Below are 13,873 nucleotides of genomic sequence, written 5' to 3'. Positions count from 1 at the left end.
ACAATATGACTGCAGCTAAATTGATGAGAGAAAAGTGATCTAAGATTTTTTGGAGTTCATATGCAACTCACACGATTAATCTCATGCTTGAAAGTATTGACAAACTTCCACGATATAAAAAGGTTATTGAGCAATCCAAGTCTTTTACCATTTTCATCTATGCTCATGATAAGACTTTGTCATTGATGAGAAGTTTCACGAAGAAGAGAGACATATTCCAACCAGGAATTATCATATTAGCATCAAATTTCCTCGCATTGCAAAATTTGATTGAAAAAAAAAGCTAGTTTAAACATTATGTTTACAAGTGATACGTGAAAAAAATGTAAATGGTCAAAAACAAACAAAGAAAAATTAGCTTACTCTACAATGATGAGCATGAGTTTTTGGAATGGTGTGACACTTCGTTTGAAAATATTTGCTCCTTTGGTAAGAATTCTTCGATTGGTAGATGGATATAGAAAGTCATCGATGTGGTTTCTATATTGGGAGCTTCTTCAAGCTAAAGAAGATATCAAGGTGACTCTGAACAACATGGAATCGAATTATCAGCCTATCATAGTCATTATTGAGTCAAAAATAAAGGATAGACTTGATACATTATTATATACCACTGCTTTTTTGCTGAATCCTTATTTTTACTATAAAGATAGTTCTAATGCTCTTTATGAGGAGGTTGCGACGAGAATTTTTGAATGCATGGAAATTTTGCATGCCAATGAGTTAGATCTACAATATACAATTATTAACAAAGAATTTTCAAAATATAGAGATAAGACTGAGTTATTTAGAAAAACATTGACAGTAAAAGCATATGAAAAAAATGATAATACATTTGATCCATGTGCATGGTGGAGTACATATGGTGCTTACACACCTAACTTACTAAGGGTGACATTGAGGATACTTTCATTAACTACAAGTTCATATGTGTGTGAAAGAAATTAGAGTACATTTGAATGAGTAAGTTTTAAACTTTCAGTTTTTAATTAAATTAGCTATAATTTTTAACGTCTATACTCTATATTCAGGTACTAATTATAATATTTACTTTCTCTGTTTTTTTAGATTCATACAAAGAAAAGAAATAAGTTGGATGCCAACAGGTTGAACAATCTAGTATTTGTCCAATTTAATGCTAGATTGTTGAACACACAAAAAAGAGAAAAAGAAAGGAATATCGATGTCCTTTTTGCAAAAGATGTTTCAAATGCACAAGATTAGATTGTGGATGGTGGGGAAGATGATGAAGTGGAACTAAATTTCGTGCTTACTTGGTAAATGGTTGATGAAGCAAGTGGAGCAGATGAAAATCTACAACCCCAAAGAAGCTCTAGAGTGAGAGAACTTCATGAAGATGATTTTGCATCTGAAGAAGAAGAGAAGGATCACAATAATGATATTAAGTTTGTGTCCGATGAAGAACAAGTTATTGAAAATTATGGAAAAGAAGAAGTAGAATAAATATGAGTCTATGAGATATTATTAGTTGTGTAATTTTGAACTCATTTTGTTAAGACATGATTTATATTATTCAACAACTATATTTTGCTTAGTAATTACTAGTTCACAATGATGTAATCTTGAATTGAACTATTGCTACTATTTTTTAATGTTTTCCACCACTAAAGTTATTTTAGCTTATAGCAAGATTTTAAAATTCGAGTTGGATATATGTTCTACTGTTTACTACATGATTATGATAACTTACTACATGTTCTATTGTTTAACTATTTTTTTTACTCGTATTTACTGAATCTAGTATATTTTCTTTGCACAAAACTGTTAGTTTTCTTTTATAATTTTTTTTTTTTAGTATTAGAAAGTATGTATTTATTTCAGCATACATAGTTAGATCTCCATTGCTATGAATTGTTTAAGACAACATTTAAATTTACATATGACATTATCCACAGTCCACATATAACAAGAGATACCGAGGAATCCACCTTGCGATGCCTTACCCCCGCCTAGGCGGCCTAGGCACTGGTCTGCCGCTCGACTAGCGCCTAGCGAATTTTAGAATCTTGCTAGCAAACATGATAAAGCAATTGTTTTCTAATTCCAAGTCAAGTGAGGACTAATACAAGCAACCTTTTGATGGTTCTTGTAAAAACCTAAACCGGGAGTGCTTGGGACGAGCGTATTCGCCTTTTGTCATCTTGTAAAAACCTAAGCCGCATAAATTCTAGACAATCAAAATAAGAATTCGAATAGAAAAACCAAGAACATATGAGCATAGATCTTCGTTTCATCGAGAACATGATATAAAAAAGTAAATACTGTAATTACAAAGAACCTGAATGCAACGGAATTGCCATTATTCTTCATATAGAGCTTGTCGATCTAACAATCCTGCGGAAGAAGAAGAAGAAGAAGAAGAAGAAGGGGAAGAAGGAGAAGAAGGTTGGCCTTCCAAAGGAGTTAGGGTTGACGACGCCGAATCCTCTTCGTCAATAGGGAATCAAGAGACGCCTCAAAGATACTCTAATCCTCTAAGACCAACCCATTATATAGTATACATTTATTATCAGCCCATAGATAATCATAAATGTGGAACTATAAGTCCATATATATACTGAACATCTATTATCAGCATATAGATGATAATAGATGCGGGACTAAAGATTATACACATACATAGTCTACATTCAATAACCGAACCCAATAAGCATAAGTTAGATCACTTTAAAGGATTCAGATCGTATTCACATATACAACCTACAAATAAACCCACCTAATATGGATAATTATATCCAATAATCTCCCACTTGAGATATATATGAGTTGTATGTATAATACAAATAAAATTTTAGTTCATATTAAATTTTATGGGTACAAGATACCCCTGCAAACAATCTGATTCATTAACTTCATTAATATAAGACTAAAAAGGTCATAGCTACTGTATATGATCGTAACAAGTCCCAACAGTAATCACAATATCAATGTCATTAATGACATAAATCAAGATGTAGATGTGTAAAGTGAAAATTATATAAAATATGATCAGTACATATCAATTTTCAACTGGTCCTAAGATGACCCCAAAAGAGGTCAGATCATATTTACAAAATACTTTATGTTAAACTCTAATAGTAAATCATGATCCACTTTATGAATCCAAAAGGAATATGTATCATAGTTATAAACACTAAATGCTAAACAACAGTAGTAAATGATGATATCACAGTCAGAGTGTCAAACAAACATATAAATTCCCATTAATGTTTTGAACTTTAAGTACGTACAATAATTAAAATAAAATGTTTATCTTTATTATCAAATATAGAACAATAAGATAAATACAGACTCCCACTAGATGAGTTCTTTTTTCATAAGGACTCTCATATCCACAACATGCGCATGAAACACCTTAGGCACCAAGCCTTTGGTGAGTACATCAGCCAACATGAAATTTGTGCTAATGTATTCTACCATAATCTGACAACTCTGAACTTTTTCTTTAACCGCTAAAAATTTGATGTCAATGTGCTTGGACTTCGACGAACTGCAATTGTTCTTAGCATAAAGTTCTGCGGCTTTATTATCACAGTAGATCCTCAATTGCTTGTCAATGCCATCAATGATCTGTAATGTTGTGATAAAATTTCGCAGCCAAATCCCGTGATTGGATGCTTCATAGCATGCTACCAACTCTGCCTCCATAGTAGAAGTGACTACTAGCGTATGCTTAACGCTCTTACAAGATATATAACCCCTCCAACAAGCATGAAAATATAACCTGAAGTAAATCTTCTGCTATCCAAGTATCCAGTAAAATCAGAGTCTGAATATCCAATCACATCCAGATGATCCGATCTCCGATACGTGATCATACGTCCTTTAGTTCTTTGCAAATAGCACATCACTCTCTTTATCACTTTCCAATGTGACAGTCCTGGGTTACTAACATATCTGCCTAATATCCCCACTATAACTACTATATCTGGTCGAGTAAAAACCTGTGCATACATGAGATTTCCCACTGGTGACGCATATGAGAATTGCTCTAGCTCCTTTATTTCAAGTTCAAGACATGAGCACTGCTACAAGCTGAACTTGTCACCTCTTGACACAGATATGTCACCGGGTGTATAACTCTGCATATCATATCTTATAAGTACTTTTTCAATATAGGTTTGTTGTAAAAATCCACGAATATCTCTTGAACGATCACGATAGATCTGTATGCCTAAAACAATGGATGTTTCATCAAGAAATTTTATTTCAAAATTACCATATATAAATGACTTAATTTGAAATAACAGATCCTATTATTGCTCGCAAGTAATATATCATCCACATATAAAATAAGTATAACAAACTTGCTCCCACTGAACTTGGCATATATGCGTTGATCAACAGGATTTTCTTTAAATCTAAATAAGGTAACCAGTTGATCAAATTTCTAGTACCACTGATAGGATGTCTGTTTTAAACCATAAATAAACTTCTTTAATTTACATACTACGTGTTTTGAGTCTTTAGACTCAAGGTTCTCTGGTTGCACCATATATATAGACTCTTCTATGTCTCCATTGAGGAATGCAGTTTTTACGTTCATTTGATATAACTCTAAATCATAATGAGCTACAAGTGTCATGATTACCCTAAGGGAGTCTTTTATCGATACAGGTGAGAAAGTCTCCTCGTAATCAATGTCTTCTTTATGAGTAAATCCCTTGGCAACAAGACGCGCCTTATACTTTTCGATATTATCCCTTGAATCCCACTTATTTTAAATATCCATTTACAACCAACGGGCTTCTTTCTTTCAAGCAATTCGACAAGTTTCCAAATGTTATTGTCCGCCATAGACTTCAACTCTTCTTGCATGGCGTTAATCCACCTTTCAAAGTTAGAACATTGTTTAACCCTTAAAAAAAATTTAGGATCACTCTCCAGCCCTATGTCAAAATCATACTCTTAAAAATAAACATAATTACGAGAATTTATGGTTCTCCATTCCGTTGTGGATTACTTTAAAAATACTTGTGTTTGAGGTGGTTGAAGTATTTGCTCATCAATATGAGACAATACTTCAATTTCAGTGGCAGGTTCCTCTAATTGCATTGGAAATGTCATAGAAATATCTTGGTTCACTATACTCATTGGATGTATGATACTCATAATGTGCTATATGGTAACCATACCGCTACTAATCGCATTAGTAGTAATCATAAAAGGATCGCCAATGCTTTTCTCAAAAGATACTTCCCTAATTTTATTATTTCCACTATCCTCAATGAACTTGACATTTCCCGTTTTGAAGAAGGATATATTAGAAAGATCAAAAAATTTATACTTTTTTATACTCTTGACTTCTCAGAATAACCTATAAAATTGCAGCTAAGAAAGTAAACCATATAAATTCTAGATAATCAAAATAAAAATTCGAATAGGAAAACCAAGAACATATGAGCAAGATCTTCATTTAATCGAGAACATGACATAAGAAAGTAAATACTATAATTACAAAGAATTTGAATGCAACGGATTAGTCATTATTCTTCATGTAGAGCTCGTCGATCTAACAATCCTACGGAAGAAGAAGAAGGAGAAGAAAATTGGCCTTCCGTAGGAGTTAGGGTTGATGGCGCCGAATCCTTTTCGTCAATGGAGAACGAAAAAATGTCTCAAAGATACCCTAATCCTCTAAGAACCAACTCATTATATAATACACATTTATTATCACACTACAAAAAAATTGTAATTTAGGGATGAAAATTTGCAACGAAAAATATTCGTTGCAAATTTGCAACAGCATTTGCAACGAAAAACAAATTTGTCGCTAATTAGCAACTAAAATAGCAACGAAATAAATTCGTCGGATATTAACAACAAATATATTTTCGTCGCAGAATTCGTTGCCAATCAGCGTCAAAATCTAAATTTCGTTGGAAAATTTATGCAATTTTGCGACAAATCTCTGGATTTGTTGCTAATTGCCAACGAATAAATATTTGTCGGCAAATTTGACGCAATTTAGGGACGAAATTTCAAATTCGTCCCTAATTTACTGTTTTTAAGACAAGTAGCGAATGATTCGCAAGAAGCTTTCTTTACTCGGAACAAATTTCTATGCATTCGTATCGATCTTATGATCATAATGTTGACACGAAATTATTTTTTTAACTAATATTTTTGGGTTTTTTAAAATTTGAAAATGATTATTTTAATTGTTGATAAAAAATTTTTAAACCCCAAAATATAGAGTGGAAAAAATGTTTAGGGCCATCATTGCAATCAGGTGATCGATACGAACGCATAGGAACTAATTTTGTGTCATTCTGAGTTGTCTAGGTCATAAATCCGTATTTTTATTGTTTAATTTTATAATTTAAGAAAATTAGAGATCTGGGACGAACTCCAAAATTCGTCCCAGATCTGGGACAAACTTTGGAGTTCGTCCCAAACTGTAAATATTAAAAAATTAGAAAAAAAATCTTTCAAAAAATAAAAACTAGACCTATAGAGCTCCGAATAACGCGGAATAAATTTCTATGCATTCGTATCGATCTTATGATCATAATGATGACACGATATTATTTTTTTAGCTAATATTTTCAGGTTTTTTAATTTTTGAAAATGATTATTTAAATTTTTGATAAAAAAATTTATCAACCCCAAAATATAGAGTGGAAAAAATGTTTGGGGCCATCATTGCGATCAGGAGATCGATACGAACGCATAGGAACTAGTTTTGTGTCATTCTGAGGTGTCTAGGTCATGCATCCGTATTTTTATTGTTTACTTTTGTAATTTAAGAAAATTAGAGATCTGGGACGAACTCCAAAATTCGTCCCAGATCTGGGACGAACTTTGGAGTTCGTCCCAAACTGTGAATATATGAAAATTGTAAAAAAAATCTTTTAAAAAATAAAAACTTGACCTATAGAACTCGGATTGGCGCGGAACAAATTTCTATGCGCTCGTATCGATCTTATGATCATAATGATGACACGATATTATTTTTTTAGCTAATATTTTCAGGTTTTTTAATTTTTGAAAATGATTATTTAAATTTTTGATAAAAAAATTTATCAACCCCAAAATATAGAGTGGAAAAAATGTTTGGGGCCATCATTGCGATCAGGAGATCGATACGAACGCATAGGAACTGGTTTCGTGTCATTTTGAGGTGTCTAGGTCATGCATCCGTATTTTTATGTTTTACTTTTGTAATTTAAGAAAATTAGAGATCTGGGACGAACTCCAAAATTCGTCCCAGATCTAGGACGAACTTTGGAGTTCGTCCCAAACTGTGAATATATGAAAATTGTAAAAAAAATCTTTTAAAAAATAAAAACTTGACCTATAGAGCTCCGAATGGCGCGGAACAAATTTCTATGCGCTCGTATCGATCTCATGACCACATTAGTGAACTCGAAAACCCAATATAGTTAGTGATGATTAAATTGAAAATATCAATTTGATAGAACCTATGACTTGGTAAAAATAAGAGTTGTTTTGAATAAGGTAAATTCATTTTGATATTAGAAAATTTCTGATCTATATTTGTTAAGATTTTGAAAAAATGTTTGAGGCCACTAATGCGTTCATGAGATCAATACGAGCACATGGAAATTTGTTCCATTTCATTCCGAGCTCTCTAGGTTAGTTTTTTATTTTCGAAAGAATTTATTTTTAATTTTTAAGAAAATAGAAATCTGGGACGAACTCCAAAGTTCGTCCCAGATCTGGGACAAACTGTGGAGTTCGTCCCAAACTGTAAATATTAAAAAATTAGAAAAAAAATCTTTCAAAAAATAAAAACTAGACCTATAGAGCTCCGAATAACGCGGAATAAATTTCTATGCATTCGTATCGATCTTATGATCATAATGATGACACGATATTATTTTTTTAGGTAATATTTTCGGGTTTTTTAATTTTTGAAAATGATTATTTAAATTTTTGATAAAAAAATTTATCAACCCCAAAATATAGAGTGGAAAAAATGTTTGGGGCCATCATTGAGATCAGGAGATCGATACGAACGCATAGGAACTGGTTTCGTGTCATTCTGAGATGTCTAGGTCATGCATCCGTATTTTTATTGTTTACTTTTGTAATTTAATAAAATTAGAGATCTGGGACGAACTCCAAAATTCGTCCCAGATCTGGGACGAACTTTGGAGTTCGTCCCAGAATAGGGACGAGCCAGGGGACGAAATAAAATTCATCCCCAAATTTGCCCTAGTTACAGCCCCGATTATTCCTCTTCCTTCTTGTCACGGGAGCTAACTTTTTCTTCCCTCTTTCACGCGAGCAGCCTCTTGTTCCTTCTTTTCACGCGCGGCGAGAGTGGACGTTGCTCTCCGGCCACGATTCCACGCTCTCCGGCAGGTAAGCTTCGGGTCCTCATCTCCGGCTTGTATTCTCACTTCTTTCCCCTCGCTCGACAGCTGCGGCCTCGCCTTGTCGTGCGGCTGACTACGATCGCCAGCTAGGGTTCCTCCTTGTCGAGGCTACCCATGCACGGCAACCGCAAGCCGCCGGATCCGGGCCTTGCTCGGCGCTGGCAGCCACTGGGAACCGCCGGATCCGGGCCTTGCTCGGCGCCGGCAGCCACTGGGAACCGCCGGAGCAGGCCATTGCTGACGGCTGGTAGCCGCCGGCTGCCGGATCCGGAGAGATGAAGCTTGCCTTGAAGAGATGAAAGGAAAGGTAATGTCATAATGTAAGTAAACTTATTTCCCACTTTGGTTAATTTGTTTACCCCTCTATTATCTTTAAGAGAATGATCAAGATTTCCTTGTAGCCATTAGGAATCACAAGGATATTTAAAGAATGAGACAAGCAAAGATAAAAGTAAAGATTTCCTTGTTTTTCTTATGCCGTCTTGTGTTTTCATTGAGAGACTCCAATCTATTTTTAATTTTTTTTTTAAATTATAATCAAAAATCAAAACTCAACTCTACCATTTATGTGATAAATTCAAACACTATATAGCTACTTACTAATTATCAGTAGGATTAACATTTATTATACAAATTTATAATAACTTTAGTTTAATTTTATTGATTATATTAATTAGAATCCATTACTCATTAGAATTTCCTATTTTCCATGTAAACAATGCTTTACTCTTTGAGTTGATAGTAAAAGACATGTACGTGAAGGAGGGAGATTCAAAATAAATGAAGTGCAAGTTTGTATAATAAACATCTTCAAAATGGAAAATAATCAATAAACTCCTCATAATGATCATTCCCCTTCTTTCATTTGAGCTATGTTGTGAAAATTGTACTAGCTTTTATTAGGCATATAGTGAATCTAGATTGCCTTAGTTAATAGATAAGAAATAACTCCTTAGCTCCAGGAAGATTCTAGCATGAACAAAGTATGACTTGTTTATGTCCTAAGCATTAATTGTAAATGTTTATGTTTGCATGGATTAAAACATAAACTAGATCAGTGAAACATACCATAAGTTGGATTAAAGTGATCAACTAGCTTGGTATCCAAACCCAGTTAGAAACTAAAATATGTGAAAGTATATATATGTAGATGTGAGCACATATGATAGGATAAAGCATTAGATATGCACATGTAGGTACATGTCGAAATTGTATTACCAATTGTATTTCTAATTGGTAATACAACTACCAATTGTATTTCTAATTTTCATTTATGTTGTAGTTAATTTTCTTTATTATAGAATCGTTAATTTTCTTAGTTTTTTTTTAAAACAAGACAATATTTAACTTGTTAGTTGCATAAGTTTTAGATGTCTTATTTCAATATGATATCATTGATGTATGTTTTAGATCTATATATATATATTGTTATAAATGTTAGTTATTCATTTGTAATTTGATGTAGGAAAAGGAGAACGAAGCATGGAAGAAGGTGCATGAAGCTCCCGGAGCATGACAATTAGTATTTTATTTTATGCTTAGATGTATTTGTTATTTGGATTATGAGTTGTTGAACCAAACTAGTTCTTGTTTTCATGTGTAAATATGATGTAAATATTATGAGTTGATATATTTGTATGTAGTTTGGCTGTTTATAAATATGATGTGTGTTGAAGTTTGGTATAAATATTTGAATGTTTGGATGTGAAGTTGTTTGAATGTTTGTTTGGATGTGTATAAATATTTGAATGTATTTGATATGTAAAATAGGATGGAGAAATGAAAAATGTTTGGTTGCTGGTTATTGTATTTTGGGACGAATTTGAGTTCGTTCCAAATTTGGGACGAACCCGATTTTGTCCCTAATTTGGGACGAATCTAAAGTTCGTCCCTAATTTGGGACGAAATTTGGGTTCGTTCCAAAATCTGATTTATTTTGATTTACCAAATTTTAGGGATAATTCGGGACGAAATATGGTTCGTCCCGAATTCGGGACGAATTTTTTTCGTCCCGAATTCGGGACGAATTTTTTTCATCCCGAATTCGGGACGAATATCTGTTCGTCCCGAATTTGGGACGAATAATTTCGTCCCGAAATTGAATGAACCGGGAACTCGAATTTTGGGACGAACTGAAATTCGTCCCAAATTTGGAACAAACCAGAATTTGTCCCTAATTTGGGATGAAAATCTAATTTCGTCCCAAATTTTAAGACACTATGCAGTGTAGATTTGCAACAAAATTTGTGACGAAAATTGTAGTTCGTTGCAAAATTTGGGACGAATATTATATTTTCGTTGCAAAATGTGGCAACGACTATTTTGCGACGAATATATTTTCGTCACAAAATTTGTCGCAAAAAATTTTGCGACGAAAATTTTGGGAAAATTCGTCCCTAAATTTGTCCCTAAATTACAGTTTTTTGTTGTGTCAGCTCATAGATAATCATAGATGTGGAACTATAAATCTATATATATACTGAACATCTATTATCAACATATAGATGATAATAGATGTGGGACTAAAGATTCTACACATACATAATCTACATTCAATAACCGAACCCAATAAATACAAGTTAAATCACTTTAAAGGGTTCAGATCGTATTCATATATGCAACTTACAAATAAATCCACTTAATTGATAATTATATTCACCACCTTTACCTTGCAATAAAATGTTAATTTCCATGAATTCTCCCCGTCACCAAACTGCAACAAAAGCAAAGTTAATGACCAAAAAAGTTCACTGTGAATTCAATGATAATGAAGAGAAACTAAACAAAAAGTCTTTTATGGAGTAACTAGTCTATAACCGAGCTATGACAGACTTAAGAGAAACAGTGCTGTCTTTTTTCACCTGGGAGGAACAATGTTTTGTCATGAGAACAGAATATAATACATTAGTTTCAGAAGCCTGAAAAGTTGCAGCATAATAAAACTTATAATAACGTGGGAAAAATAGATTAACAACAGATAAGGTAAGATATTAAATATCTAGTACAGAGCTTGATAATTGGAAAGAAGATACCCAACAAGTAATGTGCAACAACTAAGGGAGATAGTAAAAGGATAAGGAGCATATTAATTCTTGATCACACAACAACTAGTTTGCAAATGGATGAAATTTATAGGGACTTCAGGAGAACCTACCACCCAGCTGCAGCCTGCAGCTGTACCATCTTGCAGATGAAGATTTGGATGGTAAGTCCATGAAAATCATCCAACAAAAAGCCAATATCCATCTCCTAAACTTATGCATAAAATTAAGGATTCTCCAATTCATCCTTCCCGTAAACAAGCGGAAATTCATCTACATGCTCTGAATGATCATATGTATCTCCAATTTTCTTCAACTTTTGATAGACACTGTACATGGAAGGCCTGGCCTTTGGGCAGGCAACCACACAGCCAGAAGCAATCCTCAATACCTGCATAATCTCATCATCCTTGCCCTTCCCCTGAAGGGATGTATCAATAGTCTCCTGAGTTCGGCCAGTGACGGTAAGCCGATTCACCCAATCCACCAAACTACCCTTAAACCCTTCGCCTGCGGTGTCACTGCTGATCTCAGTCGCCCTCTGCCCTGTGAGAAGCTCTAACAGGATGATTCCAAATGCATACACATCAATTTTGGTGGTCGGATCGGAGTTGGTAGCGAATTCTGGAGCAATATATCCAAACTCCCCGAAATCTCCATTCAGGAATGGACTTGTGTCATTCCCATTCCCACTCGACGCCCTCATGAGTTTTGTGAACCCAAAATCTATGATCCTTGCGTCGTAGTCCTCGTCCAGGAGGATGGCCTTCAAGCTCAAGTTCTGGTGGAGGAATGGGATCTGGAAACCATGGTGGAGCCAAGCGAGACCACGAGCGGCGCCGATCGCAATCCTGACCCTGGTTGGCCAATCAAGAGCGTCGTCAGAAGATTCAAGAACCGTGGAGAGGGCGCCGTTGGGCATGTGCTTGTACACGAGAAGCCGCTCATCCTCAACGATGCAGAAGCCGAGGAGGGGAACCAAGTTGGGGTGCCGGAGCTGCCCGATCCTTCCCATCTCCGCTCGGAACTGCTTCTCCGGCAACGGACAAGAATGGAGCCGCTTCACTGTGAGCGCAGATCCGTCTGGCAGGACCGCCTTGTACGACGTCCCCATCCGCGGGCTCCCGGCGACAATTATGTTGGGGGGATGGAAGTCAGAGGTGGCGGCCATCAGATCCGCTAGCTTCACCTTCACAAGCGGCTTCTGGAACAGCGATACGGGCACGAGGCGGTTGTGCGCCGAACGCAGCCGCTCTGCCCACCACCTACCGTCCTCCACGCCTTGCCCAGGAGCAGCCCACTTACCAGCCGGCGACCAGCATCGCCAGATCAAGTAGGCTAGGGCGAGCGAGGCGACGGCACCGAAGACACCCGCAGCAATGATGATGATTAGACTGCTCTGAGTCAGAGATCTGCCGCAACGGGAGGAGACGGGGCGGCCGCAGAGACCATCATTTTCATCGAAAGCGGAGGAATCAAACTTCTGTCCGAGCGGCGCCGGAATAGGGCCGGAGAGCCGGTTTCCGGACAGATCTAGGCGGGTGAGGCGATCAAGCTGTGCAAGGGAAGACGGGATAGCACCATCCAGGCGATTTCCAGATAGGAGGAGGGTATTCAGGAATCGGCAGCCGGAGAGATCAGGCGGGATAGCACCAGCGAGCTGGTTGTTCGACAGATCGAGCGTCACCAGATAAGGTAACCAGGAGCATAACTCGGCCGGAATCTCGCCGGAGATACCGTTAGACGATAGATCGAGGACGGTGGCTGCAGCACAATACCTCAGATCAGCGGGGATGGAGCCGGCAAGGGACATTCCCTGGAAGTTGAGCCCTAGCACGCGGTTCTCCTGCGGATTCCAGCAAGAAATTCCCAGGAAGCTACAAACGAACCCTACCGTACCATTGGAGAAGTTCCAGCTCAGATGGCCGTCGCCGTCGAGCGCCGCCTTGACCCCACGGAGGCACCGCACGTCGTCCTCCGCAGCCACCGCCGCCACCCACAGCACCACCGTGCCAACCCACACCAGCACCAGCACCCTCATCTCGATGCCGCAAGACCGATCGCCGGAGAGACGGATGGATCTGGGAAGTGAGAGCGCATCAACGTGGAAGAAGAGTGGAGGTTGAGGATGGAGATGAGATTGAGGAGAAGGTCATGTGAGTGGAGTTGGGATGGGGTGAGCTTAAGTTTCGTTCACCGGAGGAGGCAGGGCAGCTAGTGAGATCTGCGCAGGAGCACTGAACCGGTCAAAATTAGTGGGGAAGCGTAGCATGGACCCCACAACCATGCTTACTGTGTCATGGTGGACCACTCGGTGATGTTGGGGACGTTTATTTTATTACTGCCTGTTTACCTGGAAGACAGAAAAGAAAAAATTGAGGCAGTAAAAAAATCCTTTTATTTTTATTTTTATTATCATTAAAATAGTATGTTATTTTTTAAAAATTATTCTAATACTTATTTTAG

The 13,873-nt window shown here is 36.6% G+C and overlaps 1 protein-coding gene across 1 annotated transcript; it reads right to left on the bottom strand.

Annotated features, from left to right (window-relative positions):
* Positions 1-11,333: 11,333 nt before the first annotated feature.
* Positions 11,334-13,627, bottom strand: LOC122015272 (probable inactive receptor kinase At1g27190). The gene has a single exon (XM_042572070.1). The coding sequence runs from the start codon at positions 13,446-13,448 to the stop codon at positions 11,634-11,636; it is 1,815 nt and encodes a 604-aa protein (XP_042428004.1). The 5' UTR covers positions 13,449-13,627; the 3' UTR covers positions 11,334-11,633.
* Between the last annotated feature and the right edge of the window lie 246 nt (positions 13,628-13,873).

This window comes from Zingiber officinale, chromosome 8B (assembly GCF_018446385.1).
Source record: "Zingiber officinale cultivar Zhangliang chromosome 8B, Zo_v1.1, whole genome shotgun sequence".
NCBI classification, from domain to species: domain Eukaryota; kingdom Viridiplantae; phylum Streptophyta; class Magnoliopsida; order Zingiberales; family Zingiberaceae; genus Zingiber; species Zingiber officinale.
This window is presented reverse-complemented; position numbering and strand designations above follow the sequence as displayed.

Excerpts from the sequence above, each read along its gene's own strand:
- LOC122015272 (XM_042572070.1), bottom strand. The coding sequence starts at position 13,448 with ATGAGGGTGCTGGTGCTGGTGTGGGTTGGCACGGTGGTGCTGTGGGTG.